The sequence below is a fragment of the Bos taurus genome, chromosome 8, assembly GCF_002263795.3.
Source record: "Bos taurus isolate L1 Dominette 01449 registration number 42190680 breed Hereford chromosome 8, ARS-UCD2.0, whole genome shotgun sequence".
Taxonomy (NCBI): Eukaryota; Metazoa; Chordata; class Mammalia; order Artiodactyla; family Bovidae; genus Bos; species Bos taurus.
In genome coordinates this window covers 11,659,920-11,681,917 of record NC_037335.1, presented here as the reverse complement: position 1 = coordinate 11,681,917, position 21,998 = coordinate 11,659,920, and the positions used below count along the sequence as shown (strand labels likewise).

The window sequence follows — 21,998 nt, the reverse complement described above, 5'->3', positions numbered from 1 at the left end:
GGTAGTGGTGGATCTGCGGGACAACAATATCATGAACTGTCCCCACCCTCACACATTTTGGGCCTAAAGTGTTCCCACCAGAGATGCCAGAGTTGTTTAATCTATGCATACTCCAAGTGGCGGGCCAGAGAGTAGGCCAGTCGGCTAAATGGTTGGCAAAATCCCAAGGACCAGTTTAAAAAAAAAAAATTTCTTTCATCAAAAGGAGTATTGGCCAGAGTTATGAGAATGGCCTAGAGTTCTGCCCACTGAGTGGACAACCACACCAGTTTTCAAGAGGGCATATATTGAGCAGCCACTGACCATCGGAAGCAGGCCAGTGGGCACTAACAGGATGCAACTTAGCCAAACCATCAGTGAACCAGGCATTAAGATGAGCCTCTGTGAACAAAGGGCCCCAATAAACTGATGGATTTATTTCAGGTGGTATAATGGAGAATAAAGTGTCTCGAAAACAATGAGAGAGTTAACTTAGGCAGGCTGATAAGGAGTCCAAGCCTAAGGCCCTTTAAGGAGGAGGTAAACATTCTTTTTCGCATTCTTTTGCCTTAAACAAGAAGGCCTTGTAAGCAGCAATATCTCTTGTTCAAGGACATGCCTTTTTTTTTTTTTTTTTTAAATTTCTGGGCTTTGGATGAATGTTATGGGAGAGGTGGATCGCTCAGTCATGTCCAACTCTTTGTGACCCCATGGACTTGTAGCCTACCACACTCCTCCATCCATGGGATTTTCCAGGCAAGAGTACTGGAGTGGATTGCCATTTCCTTCTCCAGCGGTTCTTCCGGACCCAGGGATCGAACCCAGGTCTTCCGCATTGTAGACAGACGCTTTACCGTCTGAACCACGAGGGAAGTCTGAGAAGTGCATAAGACCCTGCTTAAACTAGTGAGGCAGGTACTTGCCAGCCCCCTTCTGATGTCTACGTCAGAAACTTTTTCTGTCATTTTCACTTTAAATAAAATCTACACAAAGCATTGAGTGACTGAGACTGTCTTTGGTCCTGGAGTTAAATCTTCTCCTTCAGAGACCACGAATTCAGTGGCACCGTTCACCGTAAGCTATCAGCAATAGTTGCCATTTTTTCAAATAAACTAAGATGCTGCTAGGGCCAGGCCATACAATCTCCATTTAACAAGTAGACTGGACTTTTTCCTTGTTGTTGTTAAATCGCTAAGTCATATCCAACTCTTTTGCGACCCCCACGGACCGTAGCCCAACAGGCTCCTCTGTCCATGGGATTTCCTAGGCAAGAATACTGGAGTGGGTAGCCATTTCCTCGTCCAAGGAATCTCCCTGACCCAGGAATCAAACCCACATCTCCTTCATTACAGACAGATTCTGTACTGACGAGCTACTAGGGAACCCCCTGACTTTTTCCTTATTGGTTGTCAAATCTGAGCTAGCTCACCCAGGAATGGGGACATCAGGTTGCAGAGGCCTACGCCCTTTATGTAAGGACCAGGCATTCATCTTCAACCAGCACTTGGCAACACATCAATTGCTGCTGCTGTTTCTGCTGCTAAGTCGCTTCAGTCGTGTCTGACTCTGTGCGACCCCATAGATGGCAGCCCACCAGGCTCCCCTGTCCCTGGGATTTTCCAGGCAAGAACGCTGGAGTGGGTTGCCATTTCCTTCTCCAGTGCATGAAAGTGAAAAGTGAAGTCGCTCAGTCGTGTCCGACTCTTCGCGACCTCATGGACTGTAGCCTACCAGGCTCCTCCGCCCATGGGACCCTCCAGGCAAGAGTACTGGAGTGGGGTGCCATTGCTACTCCCCCTTTTAAAATGGGTGTACTTAGAGACTGTATCCGGCAGGTGGCGATATTGTACTGGGAAACTGCCTTTCCAAGCTTCTTCCTTTTAAGTCCTTAGAGCTGTAATTTCCATTTCCTCTCAGATTTTATATTCTTTTGCAGGACTGCTGGGAAGAGAACAGAGATTGCCTCTCTACCTGCCACAGTCCCTGAATGCAAGAATCTCTTCTGGACCTCACGAGCATTTACAAGTAGGTAAAACATAAATATCAAGTATATGTTCAGCCGTGAAATTAAAAGGCACCTGCTCCTTGGAAGAAAAGCTATGACAAACCTAGACAGCATATTAGAAAGCAGAGGCATCACTTTGCCGACAAATATCCATATAGTCAAAGCTATGATTGTTCCAGTAGTCATGTGTGGATGTGAGAGTTGGACCATAAAGAAGGCTGAGCACCGAATCATTGATGCTTTTGAACTGTGGTGTTGGAGAAGACTCTTCAGAATCCCTTGGACTGCAAGGAGATCAAACCAGTAAATCCTAAAAGAAATCAGTCCTGAATATTCATTGGAAGGACTGATGCTGAAGCTGAAGCTCCAATACTTTGGCCACCTGATGCTAAGAACTGACTCACTGGAACAGACCCTGATGCTAGAAGAGATTGAAGGCAGGAGGAGAAGGAGACAACAGAAGGTGAGATGGTTGGATGGCATCACTGACTCAATGGACATGAGTTTGAGCAAACTCTGAGAGATAGTGAAGGACCGGGAAGCCTGGGGTGCTGCAGTCCATGGGGTCACAAAAAATCAGACACAACTGAGCAACTGAACAACAATAACAATATGTTTAGCAATGAAAGACTTATTACAGATCATTATCCAGAAAAAAAATATTAAATAAGTCAGTAGCAGCGGACTCAGAACAGTAATATGACTGTGATATGATTTCTAACACCTCCATCCCCAGGACGGAGAGCATCTTTACCTGTGTGCACCTAAATTACAGAGCTGTAGCAAGGAACTCCAGACTGTCAAACAGGGAGACACAGGCCTAAAAATAAATGAGTAAGGAATTTTAGACCATATAGGAACAGACCAAAGTTCGCTCCTAGAACATTTAAGCTCCTCTTCTTGTCTGTAAAGAACTAGTAACTTATAACCTCAGAGTGTCCAATGATTTCATGTAAATGATTATATACTTTTAAAATTCGTTTATTGGCTGTGCGGGGTCTTCGTTGCTGCGTGAGGGTTTTCTCTAATTGTGGCGAGCAGAGGTTACTCTCTAGTGACAATGCACGGGTGTCTCATTGCGGTGGCTTCTCTTTTGCACAGCCTGGGCGCTACAGCATGGACTTCAGTAGCTGAGGCGCCTGGGCCCAGCTGTCCTGCAGCACGTGGGATCTTCCCAGACCAGAGATCAAACCCATAGCCCCTGCACTGGCAGGCAGATTCTCAACTACTGGATCACCAGCAAAGTCCTGTTGCTGCTGCTGCTTCTCAGTCGCTTCAGTCGTGTCCAACTCTTCGAGACCCCATGGACTGCAGCCTACCAGGCTCCTCCGCCCATGGGATTTTCCAGGCAAGAGTACTAGAGTGGGGTGCCATTGCCTTCTCCGAGCAAACAAGTATATTTGGTTGCACAGAGTATCAAGCACAAGCTCCAGAATAAGACCAGCCTTTCATCAAACCCTAACATCACCATTTATAAGTTATGTGACCTGAATCATACAGTCACTCTGAATCCCAGTTTCCTCAGCTGCAAAATGATAACAATGCCTCCAGCTCAAAGAGCTGTTGTGGAGTCAATGGGACATTTAATCACATTTGGCTTTTATTATTAACTTCATTTAGGGGAACAGCGCTTAATTGAAAAGCAGATGGCCAGGGAATCCTGGTTCCCTAGCAAAGCAGCTCAAGAATTCGGGCACTTAGGTGGTAAGAAAGAGAGCACAAAAATTAAGACATTGACAGGTGTGGAAGGGCATGGCAATGCCCTTGTGGGGGGCCAAGATGAGCCCAAGAACTGCCTTTTCCTGTTATGAATGTAGCATTTTTTAAAAAACAGGAACAGAAAACATTTATTTCAAACTTTCTCTGGTATGAGGAAGACACACGTTCAGTGATGAACTTAGGCATTCTTGAGTCATTGTGCCCAACTCTTTGTAACCCCATGGAATTCTCCAGGTAAGAATACTAGAGTAAGTGGCCATTCCCTTCTCAAGGGGATCTTCCTGACCCAGGTATCAACCCAGGGTCTCCTGCTTCGCAGGCAGATTCTTTACTATCTGAGCACAGAGAAGCCCAGGAATTTAGGAGGGACCACCTTATACTTCATTCATTGCCATACAGATATCTCCCCCTCTGCTATGCTAGAGAACACGGAAGAATATGCAGGCCAACGTAGAGCACAGAGCAGAGGGCAGTAAGCAGACTGAGTATCTATGTGCCAGGCTTCCTGTTAGGGGTGATGAGCATAGTGACGTGATCCCACCTTCATGGAGGATGTGTCTCCAGGTAGCAGCTCCCTGGGGCCGATCTGTGGACCTGCTGGAGCAGGATCTTCTGCAGTATACAGAGTGCTCTGACTCTGAGCTCAGATCCCACTCCTCACCTAATTCTACAAAGTGGGGATGCAGGAGGCTGTATTTTTAATGTTTCCTCTGGTGATTCTAACACAGTCTGGGAAATGCCATTGGTAGCACTCAAAGGGTGGTGAGACCCTCACACTCAGTCTCCCTAAGAGTGCAGTGCAGGAACATGCCTTTCTCTGTCTTTGGCAATCCCGCACAGCATTCAGGATCTTAGTTCCCAGTGAGGACTCGAACCCTTGCTCCCTGTGGTGGAAACACAGTCTTAACCACGGGACCACTAGGGAAATCCGTAGACTGCCTTTCTCTTATACCACTTCCTTTCGATTAGATAATATGTATGAAAATGCATTATGAACTACAAAGCAAGATGCAAAGGTGGTGTCTAGTTTTTAGGATGGTCCAGTTTACACACGTAACTAAAGTCACTGTGAAGTACAATGAGGCATTCCTCACAGCTTAACAGGTCTCCAAACAAAGCCTTAGGATTCCCTTTACAGTAGCAGAAGCTTCTGTCAGGTAAGGCTGTTACCTCACTAAAGGCCCTTCTGCCACTTGCCCTTGAGCAGATCCACAGTGCCTGGGCAGTGACCACACCTGGATGGCTTCCTCTCTGAAGGCCCTTCAAGTCTACACACTCCTCTGGGCCACTGGCAGAATCTTCTGTATCATGACAGAAATATATATCCGGTGAACTTTGTATGAGTATAGTGATGTGGTTTGAACCCCCGTAAATGTTTAGCTTTCTCAATATACGATAAAATATCCAGGATGTGGGATTCAGGATGAGGAAGAAACTGGATGAGTGGGAGGGGACAGACAGATGGCAAGAGAAGACACTGAACTGCCACTTTAGATGTGAAGTATGGCAAGGGCCTTGGGAATACTCAAGTGCTGCTGCTGCTGCTGCTGCTGCTGCTGCTAAGTTGCTTCAGTCGTGTCCGACTCTGTGTGACCCCATGGACTGCAGCCCACCAGGCTCCTCCGTCCAGGGCATTTTCCAGGCAAGAGTACTGGAGTAGGGTGCCATTGCCTTCTCTGACTCAAGTGCTAATGCTCCACAAATAGCTGCTGTCAAAGAGTGTGGAGATCTGAAGAAGGTTAAGGTCAATGATGGAGACAGAGCAGACTTTAGCTGGAAGTCTGAGTAGAGAGAAAATAGATGATGAAGACTTCATCAGTGTGTGGAGTTACATGTAAAGTGAGAAGAGAAAGGGTGTACTGAAAGAGCCTAAGAAAGAGGGGCCAAATTAAGAAGAGGTGAATCATGAGAGGAGAAGCCTCTAAAGCCAAAAGGAGGTTAAATTTCAAGGCAAGACCTATTACCAGTATCAAATACCACAGAGCAGTCAGCAAGGCAAGAACAGAAGAGAGGTCACTGGGTTTTGCGATCCACACGTTCCTGGCGACAGGCCCAAGCGCACAAGAGTAGGGCGATGTGAGAACTGTCTCCTTCACAGTTTTGGCCAGAGCGTTTACTAATAAATCTCAATTCCTTTTATAGTTCTGATTGAATTATTCCCTGTCAACGATGACCAGTCCTCCTATTCCATGTATGTTATCATTGAACATTAAGAAATTTTGCTTTGTGAAGGGCTGCCTTGGTTAAGAATCAAAATTTAGCTGGATGTCTTTTCTCCCTACCCCTCAGCCTTCCCTACATACTCTCTAAGGGGACCCCAGTCCACTCAAGGGAAGTTTGTTCAATGGATGTGAATGGAAACAGTTTAGAAAGTGGGTAGGAAGAAAGTCTTCTCCCATATAGTAAAAATATAATGCTTGTTATGTGTGTGTGCTCAGTTACTCAGTCATGTCCAATTCTTTGCGACCACCAGGCTGCTTTGTCCATAGGGATTCTCCAGCCAAGAATACCGGAATAGTTTGGCATTTCCTCCTCCAGGGGATATTCTCGACCCAGGCATTCAACCCACGCCTCCATCTGCATTGGCAGGTGGATTCTTTACCACTGAGCCACCTGGGAAGCAATGTTTACTACACAATAAATATGTCCTTCTTCAAACTTGAATATACTAGTAGCAGTGTTAGTTGCTCAGCAGTGTCGGACTCTTTGCAATCCCATGGACTGTAGCCCACCAGGCTCCTCTGTCCATGGGATTCTCCAGGCAAGAATACTGGAGTGGGTTGTCATTTCCTCCTTCTCCAGGGGATCTTCCCGACCCAGGGTTATGAACCTGTTTTTCTTATGTCTCCTGCAATGGCAGGCAGGTTCCTTATCACTAGCCTCACCGGGGAAGCTGAAAATGCTACGTTACACAGGTTGGCCCCTATGGTGATAGTCACTACTTATTCCTTCTATAAGCCGTATATCCATATACTCAAGATGGAAAAGTACAATAACTCTTCATATAAGTTGGGCAAAAACCTCACCTTTTCTCTAGAAAGATCTAATAAGTCAAATTTGCCTGAGCAGGCGCGACTCCAACCAACCTGTAGAAACTAGGTGCAGTGACCAAGGCCTGCTGAGTCAACTCAGTCATTTCTCTGACTTCTGACAGGTGAACAGCCTGCATTAGGAAGTGTTGTTAGACATTAAAAAAAAAAAATTAAACACTGAAACTTTGCACTCCATAACCATGGAAACTTTGAAGTCCTGGCAGTCACTCGGCTCGCTCTGCCAGGCGCTAAGGTGGGGGCGGATTGGGGGCAAAGGGGAGAGGGGGAGGTGACCACGTACCGGGGTGTCGGACAGGGAAGCCTCCACTGATGGTCAAATCATTTTTAAAAGCTGCATCTCTAACATGCGCCTTCAGCTCCCTCCCTGCGAGCTGGGAAGTCACACTCCACGCCCAAGAGTGAGCGTGTCCCCGGCCTGGGCCAGCATGGGAGGAGCCCGTCCCGAGGCGCCTTCCGGCCGCTGACCCCCAGCTACCCGGCTCCCTCCCAGCGAGGTCTCCCCGCCCGCAGACCCCGCCCCGCCTGCAGGCCCCGCCCCGGGCCCGGCCCCGCCCCCGCCCCTCCCTCAGGCCCCGGCCCGGCCCCGCCCCTCGGCTGGCGGCCCCGCGGCGACAGGGGGCGGAGCGGCGCCAGCAGCTGGACTCAGCCGCAGAGAGCGCCCCCAGCCTGGTTCCCCGCGCCAGTCGGAGTCCTCCGTGCACTCCGCGGTGAGTACGACGCGGCCCAACCCGGGTCCCCGGGCCCGAGCGCCGGCCGCCCTGCCCTGGCAGGGGAATCCGGGTCGGCGGAACCCCGAGCCGCCTCCCCGAGCCGGGCTGCAGCGCGCCGGGCCGCCCAGGGGAGATCTGGGGGAGCGGGAAGGCAGCCGGGAGAATCGGGACTAGTTCCTGGGGACTGACCCCTCCGCCCTGTTCCCAGCCGGTGCCGCGCCGAGGACGGGGGCGGGACTGGAAATGGCTCTCCTCGGCCTCCTTCGCCCGGGCTGTGCCGGCCGCCGGGAGAGTCCGCGCCGAGCTTGTGCGGGCCTCACCCGGGAGTCGGCGAGGTTGAGGGGGCCGCCAGGAGAATCCACGCTGCCACTTGTCCCGGCACACTGAATCGGGGAGTCCTACCCCCAAGGAGGGTGTGCGGCCCTCGCCGGGGAGTTCTCGTCGATCTGGGGATGGCGAGGTAGGGACATTTCCTACTGGGGTTCCGACAGATCGGGGAGTCCACACCAGATGGTAAGGAAATGGAGTGAGGGGGGAAAGAGACCCTCGGTGGAAGGGGTGGGGAGAGTCCATCCTAAAGATTCACAGACCCAGGGAGGAGTGAATGTGTGTGTCTGTGTGTGTTGCGGGGATGGGGGCAGAGAGTCGGAAACAGTCTCTCAGCAGTGGGGACAGAGTCCATCCTAAAGATTCACAGACTCAGGGAGGAGTGAGAGAGTGAGTGAGTGAGTGTGTGTGTGTGTGTGTGTGTGTGTGTGTGTGTGTTGCGGGGATGGGGGCAGAGAGTCGGAAACAGCCTCTCAGCAGTTCTCAAACTCCCGTATACACTCTTAAAAATTAGTATATTAAGGAGCTTTTATGTGGGTTATGTGTCTCAATATTTATCATATATAACTAAAACAGAATTTTCAATATATTTAGTATCTCATTTAAATATAGTGGTAAAGAATCCACCTGCCAGTGCAGGAGACGTAAGAGATGTGGGTTCAATCCCTGGGTTGGGAATATCCCCTGGATATGAAAATGGCAACCCACTCCAGTATCCTTGCCTGGAGAATCCCATGGACTTAGGAGCCTGATGGGCTCCAGTCCATGGGGGTAGCAAAGCGTCTGCTATGACTGAGCACACAGACATGCATGCATTATATGTTGATATGTGTTTATGAAAATAACCATACCTTTCAAAATAGAAGAAGAATGTCATTGTATTATATTTTTGCAAATCTCTTTCATATCAGTTTTAATAAGTAGCAGCTAGGGTTCTTATATCTTGCTTCTGCACTGTCTGTTGCAGTATCACATGTCATATCGCCTCTGGAAAACTCCACTGTGTACTCCTGAACGTGTGTGGGTAAAAGCATCAAATAGCATCTTGGTATTAAGAAAGTGGTTTTGACTGTGCGAATCCCTAGAGTCCCCTGCACCACACGTTGAGAACCACTGGAGTAGGAAATGAGTCAGGGGCTCAAGTCATTGATCCCGCTTCTTGTTTGTGATCCTTCCTCTGAATGGGAACACGCATCACCCCAAGGAAGGATGGTTAACCTCTGGTAGCTGCAACCAAGCTGACCTCACTCTGGAAACCCAAGTACTGTGTCCCCACGTAAAAGATAATGAGCCCTGCACACCTCCTGAAAACTGGCAAGGCTCTCAGATGCCTTGGGTTATTTCTGTGCCTGCAGAGGTGGCCTGTGTATGCCTTCAGATTGTAGCAGGGATATGGCACACAGGACCCATGGGTTCAGAGACATGCCCATAGGGAGCCGGTGCCAAGTGTGGAGGAGTTTGTTCAAGAGCTTCCAAGTGGGTCAGAAGTGATTTCGAAGAGAACAGGGAGGCATGTTGTTGCCTCCCTTTCCTCCATGATCGCTTCTGTGTGTGGTTGTGCAACCTTGCGTTTATTGGAAAATGATTTCCCAGTCTTGGTGCTCTTTCCCTTTCCACTTTCGGGGGCGGGGGGGGGGGTGTTTGTCCCTGTGGGTGGCCCTTCCTCAGCCTCTGCCAGACCCCAGTGTCCTGCAGGCTGCTGTGTGGTAGGTGGGGGCCCCTCACTGGATTTCTTCCTTGGCTTCTTGCTCTGTCAGCACAAGTTCCAGATAGAAATTAGGTACATATATAGCCTTATAAGAGCACCGTTGTGGCTCAGCAGTAAAGAATCTGCCTGCCAATATAGGAGATGGGGTTCGATCGCTGGGTCGGGAAGATCCCCTGGAGAAGGAAATGGCAACCCACGCCAGTATTCTTGCCTGGAAAATCCCACGGACAGAGGAGCCTGGCAGGGTACAGTCCACGGGGTTGCAAAGAATCAGACACGACTTAGCAACTGGACACACATATACACACCATGGCCTTATAAATGTTTGGAAGACAGACATCCCAAACCATTAACAGTCAGTTCTGGGCAATGGAGTCAGAAAAAAAGGCAGGAACCTTCTCCTTGTTACTCGTGATACCATATGACCGCCTGTTTAGCAGCATTCCTGTATTGCTTTTACAACCTGAAAACAAAAACTGAAATCCCAACAACATACACTTTTTCAAGGAAGATAGGATTATTTCTCTGCTAAGAATGTTACCACTACTCCCTCTCTCCCAAGAAAACAAATTACTTTATTACATCACATTTCCAAACTAGTATCTGTGATACTAGTATATATAAAGTCAAAATGATACTAAGAGAGAGCCCTCTGAGATCAAAACATTCTTGAACAGTATAGTTTGATGTAAGGTTAGAAGCCACCAGATCAGACTGTTCTTCAGTGGATCATCATACCCCCCTTAAACTGCTGTTGTAAAATGCTATTTCATGAAATGTCATGAAGTACAGTTTCAAAACTGAAAAATGTAATACCCAAGACTGTTTCTCCTTGATCCTACAGTTATGAGAAGAGAAAGCATGTTCGTGTACGTTCTGATGTGCCCATGTACCAACTGGGGCAAAGGATATGCCCACATGCCAAGTGGCTTTCTCTTGGTGGTGGAGTACAGTAGATTTTTATTTATCTTCACTTTGCTTATTAATAGTTGGTGCTGCTGCTGCTGCTGCTTAAGTTGCTTCAGTTGTGTCCGACTCTGTGCGACCCCATAGACGGCAGCCAACCAGGCTCCCCAGTCCCTGGGATTCTCCAGGCAAGAACACTGGAGTGGGTTGCCATTGCCTTCTCCGATTAATAGTTGCTGCTGCTGCTGCTGCTAAGTCGCTTCAGTCATGTCCAACTCTGTGCAACCCCATAGACGGCAGCCCACCAGGCTCCCCAGGCCCTGGGATTCTCCAGGCAAGAACACTGGAGTGGGATGCCATTGCCTTCTCCGATTAATGGTTGCTAGCAACCACTAAACAAGTATTAAACTTGATATGACCAGAAATAACCCCTACAGTTACTTATGTAAGGAGGACAACATAATTGCCTTCGTTTTTCTTAGATGGACCATGCAACCTGGCTAGTAGCAGACCCTTGCTACTCCCTTCCTCCCAGTGGGAAGTGGAGAAAGAAGTGTGTGGAAAGCGACTCAGGGGGAAATAAAAACAGCCCTCAGTCACATTGTGCGGTGTCTACTTCCCCCTGTAAGATCAGCTCCAATCTCAGCCCTGCCCGCTCCTTCCAAGTGACCCAGAGGTTAGAAAGTTCTTACTGGATTTGCACCATCACCCGAGAAGCCATCAGCTGACCATCTTCCCAGACTCACTGGCCTTCATTAATTTTTTTTAGCCATTTTTAATGGCTAAAACTTCAGACATACAAAGAAATGGAGAGTATAAATCCCCAGCTTCAACAGTTATGAACATTAGCACTTGGCCAATCTTATTTCACCTAGACTTTTCCTGGAACTCACTCTTTTCCCCTCTTCTAAGAGTTAGCATCTTTATGTTCAACTGTATAAACTAATGAAAGGAATATTTTTGTTGTGTCTTTTTAGTATCAAGCATGTACTGACTGCTGTAGCAAAATCTTAAAGTCTTGTGCCCTGCAGTCAGCATGACTGAACCCCTGGAGTGGACTTCACACACTTGCTATGTGGTCCCACTTCTCTGCCTCTGCATTTGCTTGCCTCTTGGCCTTTCTTCTTCCTGTCTCCCAGTTCTGCTCTCTTAAGGCTTTCTCAACTCCCCTAGTCATAGCTGTCTCTTTCCTCTGGCCTCTCTTATGACCCTTTGCAAACGGCAAGCTTATTTCAGTCTCCTTAGTCAGATCATCATCTTTGTCATATTCAATTAAAGCAAGGTTTTCCTTTCTCCCTTTCTCCTATGCTGCTTGTGCTTAGTTGCTTAGTTGCTCGGTCGTGTCTGACTGTTTGTGACCCCGTGGACTGTAGCCTGCCAGGCTCCTTTGTCTATGGGGATTCTCCAGGCAAGAATACTGGAGTGGGTAGCCTATCCCTTCTCCGGGGGATCTTCCTGACCCAGAAATAGAACTGGGGTCTCCTGCATTGCAGGTGGATTCTTTACCAACTGAGCTACCAGGGAAGCAATGCTTTGTGCAAAGAAGATGCTCAAGAAATAGATGCTAAATTACTTTAACTCAAGTTCACTGGAGAACATTTTTGATTACAAGAGAAATGCATCATTTCTAGGGAAATTTTTCCCGTATTGTCTAGGACCACAAAGGTTTTATCTACATTTTTATGTTTTATCCACATAATAATTTTATGCGCATAAAATTATTTATCTGCATAATTTTTAAAAGAACTGCAACAAAAAGAATCTCCAATTTGAGCCGACATAAAAAAGCCAGCTTTTTTTGAGGAAATTATCTTTCTGATCTGTTGTCATTTTTTCACATGTATCTGGAAGACCTCTCTGATTCTGGAGTGCTTTTTTTCCTCAAAAGGAAAGAGTGACTCTCTTTTAGAATATCTATCGTGTTGTAAGATGTAGGCTTAAATCTTCAGTAAAAGAAATAGACTACATGTAGGGTCCACACGCCCCATGAACTAAGTTGATATCAATCAATGTCATGAATACTGGTAGCTCCTGGGTGTAGAGTCATTTCCAGTATTCATCATCTTTTCATCTAGTTCCTCCCTTAATAATCACAGTGGCCCTTGTGAGCTGGGCAGAGCAGTGCAGTCAGGTAATGTTACCTTAAATCTGCAAAAAGTAAACTGAGGTTTAGACAGCTAGAGTTAATCTTGTCTATGACAGAAAGTGGCAGAGTCTGATTTTAAGAGTAGATTAGAAACCAAAGGCTTTGGGATTGAATATTGGGAACATGCAAAGACAAACTCTCTAAACAGGACATGTACTGGGGAGCCAGACCAGGTTGTTGAAGTCAGGATGTTTAGTTGCTAAGTCGTGTCTGACTCTTTTTGACCCCATGAACTGCGGCATGCCTGGCTTCCCTGTCCTTCGCTGTCTCCCAGAGCTTGCTCAAACTCAAGTCCATTGAGTCAGTGGTGCCATCCAACCATCTCATCCTCTGTCGCCCCCTTCTCTGGGATTGGCTATGGGGAACGTGCAAAGCCAGGAAACTATCTAAACATGACATGGATTTGGGAGCCAGACCAGATTCTTGAAGTCAGTGTGTATACCCTGATGCATAAAACTACCAAAGTGATAGCACACTCTCTGAACCAATCACTTTCCAAATGCCTTGGGTTTGGCTTTAGTCTTTGTTGCACAAGTTGATCTGCTTTCTGATGAATTGGCAAGGCTGCTCTGTATGAGTGCTAGTGGGGTTCTCTCTCATTCTGTTTTTGTGACTTCAAAACTTTGGGGAAACCCAACTTTGAACTGTGTGAATTGCCTGGGCTGTTGCTCAAACTGACACGGATGGAGCATTTCATTATTCTTGAACCTCATCATCCTTTCATGATCACGACTGTAGACTTACAAAGCAAAGTACACATTGTGGCTTGGCTTATGAAGGAGGTGTGTCGGCCTAAGAAAGAGTTCTCCTGCAGACTTGCCAGGTTTGAACTTTGGGTTGTGAAGAGATGTGAACGAATCATTGTGGACAGTTGGTTACATGTGATAACTACACGGACATACTCAGGACAGTTCTGTAATAGTGGTGGCATCAAGACCAGCACTTGCTATGTTATGCTGGGACTTCCCCAGCAGTCCAGTGGTTAGGACTCTGAGCTTCCACTGCAAGAAGCACGGATCCTATCCCCGGTCAGGGAATTAAGATCTCACAAGCCTTGTGGCAGAGCCAAAACAATAAGAATTGTTATGTTTCATAAAACCTTATCTGCTCAGATAAGGAATCAGTTACATTTTAAGGCTGGTGATGCCTGATAATGGATTTTTGACATCAACCCATACTTCAGAACCCATGTATACTGAAATTACATATACTATATGTAATTTAATCTATAGGTATGATTACTGTATGTAATCATCTATACTGAAATGTACATCTATACAAATTTATACTGAAATCAAGAGTATTTTAGGGGCAATTAGAGGAAAACTATCTAGTCCTCACTACTCTATTGGCTTCCCTTGTAGCTCAGATGGTAAGGAATCTGCCTGCGATGCAAGAGACCATGGTTTGATTCTTGAGTCAGGAAGATGCCCTGGAGAAGGGAATGGCAACCCACTCCAGTATTCTTGCTTGGAGAATCCCATGGACAGAGGAGCCTGGTGGGCTACAGTCCATGGGGTCACAAAGTCAGACACGACTACCTCAAAATATCCAAATTATCTAGTCCTCACATATGTACTTTAGAGTTGGAAGATTGTTTTAAAGTGAGATTTAACTTTTTTAATCTATTTGGTAATGTAGGTTTTTGGATGAGGAATAACTATAAGATTCTCTGCTTGTTTGGAAATGCGTAGGGCAAGGGAGTTGGCCATTGGTGGCTCAGTGGTAAAGAGCCTGCCTGCCAATGCAGGGGACACGAGTTTGATCCCTGGGTTGGGAAGATCCTCTGGAGAAGGGAAGGGCAACCCACTCCAGTATTCTTGCCTGGAAAATCCCATGGACAGAGGCACCTGGCAGGCTATAGACTCTGGGGTTGCAGAGTCAGACACAACTGAGCAACTAAAACAAAACACAAACTTGCCACCTTCCAGCCATGGGGTGTTGACAAGTTATCAATACTTATCGTCTGTGATCCTCAGTCTTCTCATCTGTACAGTTGGGTGGTGATCCCTACGTCACAGTTGTTGAGGGACTATATTAGACGCTGTGGATAAAGTGTCGGGCACTCCACCGGGGCTCGGCTCACGTCAGCTGGCTGCAGTGCTATAGAGTGATGTAGCACTCAGAGCAGGGTGCCTGTCCACACTTCTCTTAGCCCAGACCTCCTGAGCTCCAGGCCCATTATGCTGCTGCCTGCCGTTCCTCTTCAAGGCAAACTCACCGTCTGAAACCAGTACCCAGGTGTATCACGGTCATTAGCTCTGCCAGTTTGCCCAGATGGGGCACACGGAGCCATGCTAGATCTCTCTCTTCCTCCCCTACCCTCAGCCCGTTCTCCTTTCTTAGCTGTCCCTGGGATCTGTTGCCCTGCCCTCCACTTCTGACTTGATGACTGCAACAGCACCATAACCTGCCTCCCTGATGCCAATCTAGCATCCTTCCCCCAAGTCAGCTCCTACCTCACCCAGCGTGTGTGCGTGCTAAGTCGCTTCAGTCGTGTCCTACTCTGCAACCTATGGACTGTAGCCCACCGGGCTCCTCTGTCCATGGGGTTTTCCAGGCGAGAATACTGGAGTGGGTTGCCATACCCTCCTCCAGGGGATCTCCCCTACCCAGGGATCCAACCCGCATCTCTTTATGTCTCCTGCATTGGAAGGTGGGTTCTTTATCATGAGCGCCACCTGGGAAGCCACCTCTACCAGAGTAATGTATAATATCCAATCAGGTCTTGAAGATTTCAGCTAAGACTCTTTTAACGTGCCTGCCTTCAAGTTTTTCTGTGCCTTTCTTCGAGGTCCCTCGTGATACGGGCCCCACCCCTCCCCTCTCCTCTGAGCCCCGCCATCATGAACATTTCCTTCAGACTCGTGGAACAGCTCTGTGACATCCATAGGGTCTCACTTCCATACCTTCACATGTGCTGTCTTCTCTGCCCAGAACATTTTTTCCCTGACTCCCTCCCTCAGTGTAGTTCTCCAAGTCTCCTGCATGGTGTCACCTGTCCCCAGAGGCCTTCCTGACCCCGTCCCATACTGGATCAGGTGCTCTCCTTAGATGCTTCTTTTGTTTGTTTGTTTTTGGCAGCATCGTGAGACATGTGGGATCTTAGTTCCCTGACCAAGGATTGAACCCATGCCCACTATAGTGGAAGTGTGGAGCCCTAACCACTGAACCGCCAGGGAATCCCCCGTAGAATTCCCTTTATCGGCCTGCATCCACCACTGCTGCAGGATGGACTGCTTGATCGTGTCATAGCCTCCTGACCAGTCTATGTGTAACTGAAGATGGCGGGGAAGCGGGGGGAGCGCTTATGTCTTTATCCCATCAATGTCAAATCAGTGTCTTTCAGGGTCGAATGTAAAACTGAATCTGCAATAGTGCCTTTTCTTGGACAAACCAGCAGCTCAGAAACCAGGTGCATCGTTGTCAAATGCTGCTCTAATACTTGTCCCATCTTTGACTCAGTGAAGTGGCCATTGCATGTGGATGCTACGTGGCCCTGTGGGCCACTGAGATGGGATTAGAGCATTATTGCTCAAGAGCTGGGCTTAAGGGCGGATGCACTTGACTTTGAGTTCCCTTTCAGCACGCCTGCGATCTGGCAGCTGCTTTCCCGCTCCTAACCACCTGACTGTGGGGAAAGAAAACAGTAGCATCAGGTCCTCCCTGCAGCTGCCTTTCTTCTGGAAAACCAAGAAATGTGGGTTTATAGCTCAAACTTCTGCGAACTTGACCAGCATGAGTCATCACTGTTGGATCCCAGCAGTGCTGAAGTGGGTGGGGGCAGATCACCTCAGAACCTCAGTGAATTCATGGAGAGAAATGCTGCCCAGAGTGACCTCTGGCAGCCTGACACTTGCCACCACCTTTTGTGGTGACACTCTTTCTAATTTCTAAAATTTGAGTTAGGGAAGTTCATTACCAAGGAACTACTAAATGAGGTAGGAGCTCGAGGGATTCACGTCGCTTCCCTTGCCCTTGGGACTCAGATACATCAGGGCTTGGCTGGGGTCTCTGCAGGTCTCGTTTTGGAAACCGTACTGGTGATGGTGGGTTGCTGCAGGGGAGGGAACCGCAGTTTAAGAAGGGCAGCCTTAAAGAGGACTGGCCTCAAAGAGAAGAGGATGAGGTCCAGAGTGGGCTAGTTAGGATGCCTGGTTCTGATGGGTCCTGCCCTTGCTGCTGCTGCTGCTTCCTTTTTGAAAAGTTATTTATTTATTTATTTGGCTGAACCAGGTCTTAGTTGCAACCTGTAATCTAGTCCCCTGACCAGGGGTCGAACCGGAGCCCCCTGCACTGGGGGCACAGAGTCAGCCATTGGACCACCAAGGAAGACCCTCTCTGCCCTGCTTCTTTCTGTATTCTCTGGACAAATGTTCCATGACCCCACAGTGACTTGCCTTTCTCAGTGCATCTCCAGAATAATAAATGTGAAGTTCACCAAGACTTTCTTGTGAACCTATCTATATTAGCTCATAGTGATACCAGAAAATAAAAATAACTATGTTTGTGCTACTGTAGTTAATTTAAAATGAGCTTAAAAGATGTGTCAGGCAAGCTTTCTGTGTTGGGAATTGCATATGATGTTGTGCCCTCTTGGGCACTGAGCCTCAAAGAGGCTAGGGGGGCTTGATCAGACAGTGCCGTGGTCACAGGGTGCTGGTCCACACAGATTCTGACCACTGCCTTTGGCTGTGGCTGTGCACATCTGCTGAGTGAGTCATGATCACTTCTATGATACATCCTGAAAACTTCCAATGTGACTTAATGAAGTTTGGAGAACGGAAAGGTTAGATTTCAGGAAGTAGCTACTTCTTAAATGACAATCAGATGTTTTCATATTCTGAGTTAATATCTTACCAAACCTAAATTCTGGTGTTGGAAATGTAGAGTTTAAACCACGTGTAAAGTTAGGAGCGTGCTTTGTGGTTGTCCCTTAGTCCAAGTTCCTACAGTGACAGGCTCTGCTACACCCCACCTCAGTCTTCCCCTTTTCTGCCCTCGCTCACCCACTTCTGCCTTCCCTCAGACCCCACGTCAGGGCCTTCACACGTGATCTGACCCCTCCTCCAGATTCCCCTCACTTCCTCCACAGTTTTTCTCAAGTGGCTCCATGTCAGTGAGGTCTTCTTTGATCTCCTGATAACGCTTCACAGAACATGCCCTACTGCCGTGTCCTGCTTTATCCATGGAACTGGTCACAGTCTGACGTTCTGTTTCTGTATTTATTTGTTTAGTCTCCCCCTACTGAAATGAAGCACCATGAGGGAGCTTTGTCAATTTTGTTCCTGAGTGCCTAAAACATATTACATGGTTAATGTAAAGGTATATTGAACAAATAGATGAATGAATTACAGAATTTTTTTCACTCAGAAGGGACTTTTTAGATCATCAAGTAACCCTGTGTTACAGACTGGGAAACTGAGGCCCAGAAAGGTTCTGTGGCTTATTTCGAATGAAACTGCTGCTGCTGCTAAGTTGCATCAGTCATGTCCGACTCTGTGCAACCCCATAGACGGCAGCCCACCAGGCTCCTCTGTTCCTGGGATTCTCCAGGCAAGAGTACTGGAGTGGGTTGCCATTTTCTTCTCCATTGAATGAAACTAAATCCTTCAAAAACTGTTACAGCTCTTTAAAAAACTAGGAATATATTTGGAGCGCTCTGGCCAGTGGTCCAGGATAAGACAAAAGAGTTAGTTAAAATTATAATAAGTTAAGTTGTGATAAGTTAATTTGTGATAAGCTAGAATTGTAACCCAGAGTGACAAGTTATTGTGTGACTGCAAAGCTTTCTGAAGGCAGAGTCTCATTAATTTTTGTAAAGTGCACCTTGCATTAATTAGTGCCCAAGAAAAATGTGCTGATGGATTTGCTAATATTGTTATAAAGCCATTCCTTCTCCAAGATCCTCCTTCTGCACTGAGACAGGAGGGAAGAGGACAGGGTGCAACCTCTGAAAGAATAACATCCTGAGGATATGACAGAGCTGGGTAGAAACCACTAGGTTCAAGATGGCAGGAGATTCTATTTCCCACAGACCTGGAGCCTCATTGTATGCTCACTGTAACATGTTAATGCTGTCGTGTCTGACTCTTTGAGATCCCATGGACTGTAGCCCGCCAGGCTCCTCTGTCCATGGAATTTGCCAGTAAGAATACCGGAGTGGGTTGCCATTCCCTTCACCAGGAGTCTTCCTGACCCAGGAATTGAATGCAGGTCTCCTGCATTGCAGGCAGATTCTTTACCATCTGAGCCACCAGGGAAGCCCTGTAATACATTAGCATAGGCTAAATGTCTCACAGGTGCCATGAGAGTTATAGGGCCAACCATAAAAAGTCAAAAAGCGGGAATTGCCCCAATTCCTGGAAATCCCCACCCCCTCACCAAGATAGAATATTCCTCCTCCTCATCCAGTATCCAGTGAAATTCCCCAGCCCATAGAAACTAACCACCCCTACACCCGGGGTCTGGTCTAACTTTCCAAGAGGACCCCATGCCCTAGGGCCACCTCTCACCTTCTGAGACTGCCCACACTGTGTCTCTCTAAATAAACCCATTTTCACTTTACTGTGGCTCACCTTGAATTCTTTCCTGCATAACGCCAAGGGCCCTCACTTGGCCACTTGAGACCTAGGACATGACCATCCTTTCTTGCCCCATTTTTCATACAACAGCACTACCTTTTTTTTTTTTCCATTCTCTCCCAAAATAGATAATTGCACTTATGACTTCTCCTTTAAAATTCTTTTGGTTGCAAGTATCACATTTAAGAGATTTTTGTATTATTTTTCGTGTTTTTTTCCCCCAGTACTTTTATGAACAGCTAGGAAGATCAAAAAAGTGATTTGGTCTCTGAAAATTGGGCTTCCTTGGTGGCTCAGACAGTGAAGAATCTGCCTGCAATACAGGAGACCTGGGTTCAGTCCTTGGGTTAAGAAGATCCCATGGAGAAGGGAATGGCAACCCACTCCAGTAGTCTTGCCTAGAGAATTCCATGGACAGAGGAGCCTAGCTGGCTACTGTTCACGGGGTCGCTAAGAGTCGGACACAACTGAGTGACTAACACACACATGCTGGGAATATTCAGAGATGTTTAGCTCTTCCAGCTTCCCAGATGCATCTGCATCAAATAAAGCAAAAAAAACTAACATTTCTAGCTCTCTCGTTTGTAAAAGAACCAAGTCGACTAGCCATGGTGGTTTGCTGGCCTGAATGCTTCTGACCTCAATCTTGTTTATATTTACATAGACATCCTTGGAATCTCACTTTTGACAAAAAGCTGTTTATAAGTAGCATGATGTTTAGATACACAGCAGTCAGTTTGGGAGCGGGAGCAATTAATTTCTCTTTAAACAGAAGAAAATGAAGCACAGCTAATCTTGAGAGTGAACTGAAGTAAACTCTAAGAGATGCAGTGATGTTATGTTACTTTGGATTGGAAGCTAGGAAAAATCAGGAAGGGTATATTTAGGAAAGTGTGAGAAGCAAGGTGAATAAACCATATGAACTACAGAATAAACCTTTTTCTGATGTTTGCACAGATTTTAAAAATCCACTCTGTGTGTCTTGGATGTGCTCAATAAATAATTCAGAGGGCGTGTTGTCTGTACTTTAGACCATAGCACAGAGGTTCTCAGTGAATCACCTGAAAGCCTTTCAAACTATACCAACTTTCCAGGGAACTTATATGCACAGTCTCCACCCCACCCCCAACCCTTTCTCCCCACCTATAGTTTTTTTTTTTTTTTTTTTTTAATTTTTAATTTTGTACTGGGGTACAGCCTATTAACAGTGTTGTGGTAGCTTCGGGTGAACAGCAAAGGGACTCAACCATACATATACATGTATCCATTCTTCCCGCAACTCCCCTCCCATCCAGACTGCCACATAACATTGAGCAGAGTTCCCTGTGCTGTATAGTAGGTCCTTGTTGGTTATCCATTTTAAATACACAGTGTATACCTGTCTGTCCCCAACTTCCCTTCTCTTCCTAAATGAAGTGTTTGGATGGCACAAGAGATACCCCACCCCACTACTGACAGGAGTTCTGCTGCCTGGGTTACAGTTTTCCTCTGCTCCTTCCTGCTGGTGCCTGGGAATCCTGTGGTTGGTCATAGGATTTGTTCACATCCATGCTTCTCTCTCTATTACAAAATAAGCTAAGAGGATTCAACTCTGACAGCAGAAGCAGCTAAATGTAATTAGAATTATATACTCCAAAGCCTGGAAAGAGACCTGAAAAGGTGAATCTTACTTTATCCAATCATTGGCATTTAGCTAAAATCATTCACCTATTGCAAACATCTCTACAAAGCTGACTGTGCCAAACAGATACCATCACTATCAGCTGGTGTGTGGTGCCAGGCAGTCTTCTGTCCTTCAATAAAGGGCAGAAACGGTATGGACCCAACAGAAGTAGAAGAGATGAAGAGGTATCAAGAATACACAGAAGAATTGTACAAAACAAGTCTTAATGACGCAGATAACCACAATGGTGAGATCACTCACCTAGAGCCAGACATCCTGGAATGTGAAGTCAAGTGGGCCTTAGGAAGCATCATTACAAATAAAGCTAGTGGAAGTGATGAAATTCCAGTTGAGCTACTTCAAATCCTGAAAGATGAGGCTGTGAAAGTGCTGCATTCAATATGCCAGCAAATTTGGAAAACTCAGCAGTGGCCACAGGACTGGAAAAGGTCAGTTTTCATTCCAATCCCGAAAAAGGGCAAAGAATGCCAAAGAATGTTCAAAGTACTGCACAGTTGCACTCATTTCACGTGCTAGCAGGTAATGCTTAAATCCTCCAAGACTTCAGTAGTATGTGAACCAAGAACTTAGTTTGTACAACTGAATTTAGAAAAGGCAGAGAAACCAGAGATCAAATTGCCAACATCCATTGGATCATAGAAAAAGCAAGGGAATTCCAGAAAAACATCTGCTTCATTGACAATGCTAAAGCCTTTGACTGTGTGGATCACAACAAACTGTGGAAAATTCTTAAAGAGGTGGGAATACCAGACCACCTTACCTGTTTCCTGCAAAACCTGCATGCAAGTCAGGAAGCAACAGTTAGAATGGGACATGGAACAATGAACTGGTTCAAAATGGGAAAGGAAAAAAAAAAAAAAAATGGGAAAGGAGTACGTCAAGGCTGTATATTTTCACCCTACTTATTTAACTTCTTTGCAGAGTATATTTGAGAAATTCCAGGCTGGATGAAGCTCAAGCTGGAATCAAGATTACTGGGAGAAATATCAATAACCTCAGATATGCAGATAACACCACCTTTATGGCAGAAAGTGACGAGAAACTAAAGAACCTCGTAGTTATAACCTGAGTAGTTATAAGCTACTCAGTCTCCCTCACAAAAGCCATTAGCAAGACTGCTGCCTGGGCTTGGAAATGGTCTGGGTTACAGGTAGAGAGTTCACTGATCCCAGTAAAG

The 21,998-nt window shown here is 46.7% G+C and overlaps 1 protein-coding gene across 3 annotated transcripts in view; it reads left to right on the top strand.

The window, feature by feature from the left end:
* Positions 1–7,387: 7,387 nt before the first annotated feature.
* ACO1 (aconitase 1) overlaps positions 7,388–21,998 on the top strand; it is a 62,940-nt gene continuing 48,329 nt past the window's right edge. Inside the window, exon 1 of one of the 3 annotated variants that reach the window (XM_024995652.2) lies at positions 7,388–7,463. Coding sequence is in view for 1 of the 3 variants with exons in the window: in XM_005209852.5 (XP_005209909.1) it covers positions 7,919–7,926 (8 nt within the window). In the remaining 2 variants the exon portion in view is untranslated. 3 annotated transcript variants of the gene reach the window in all.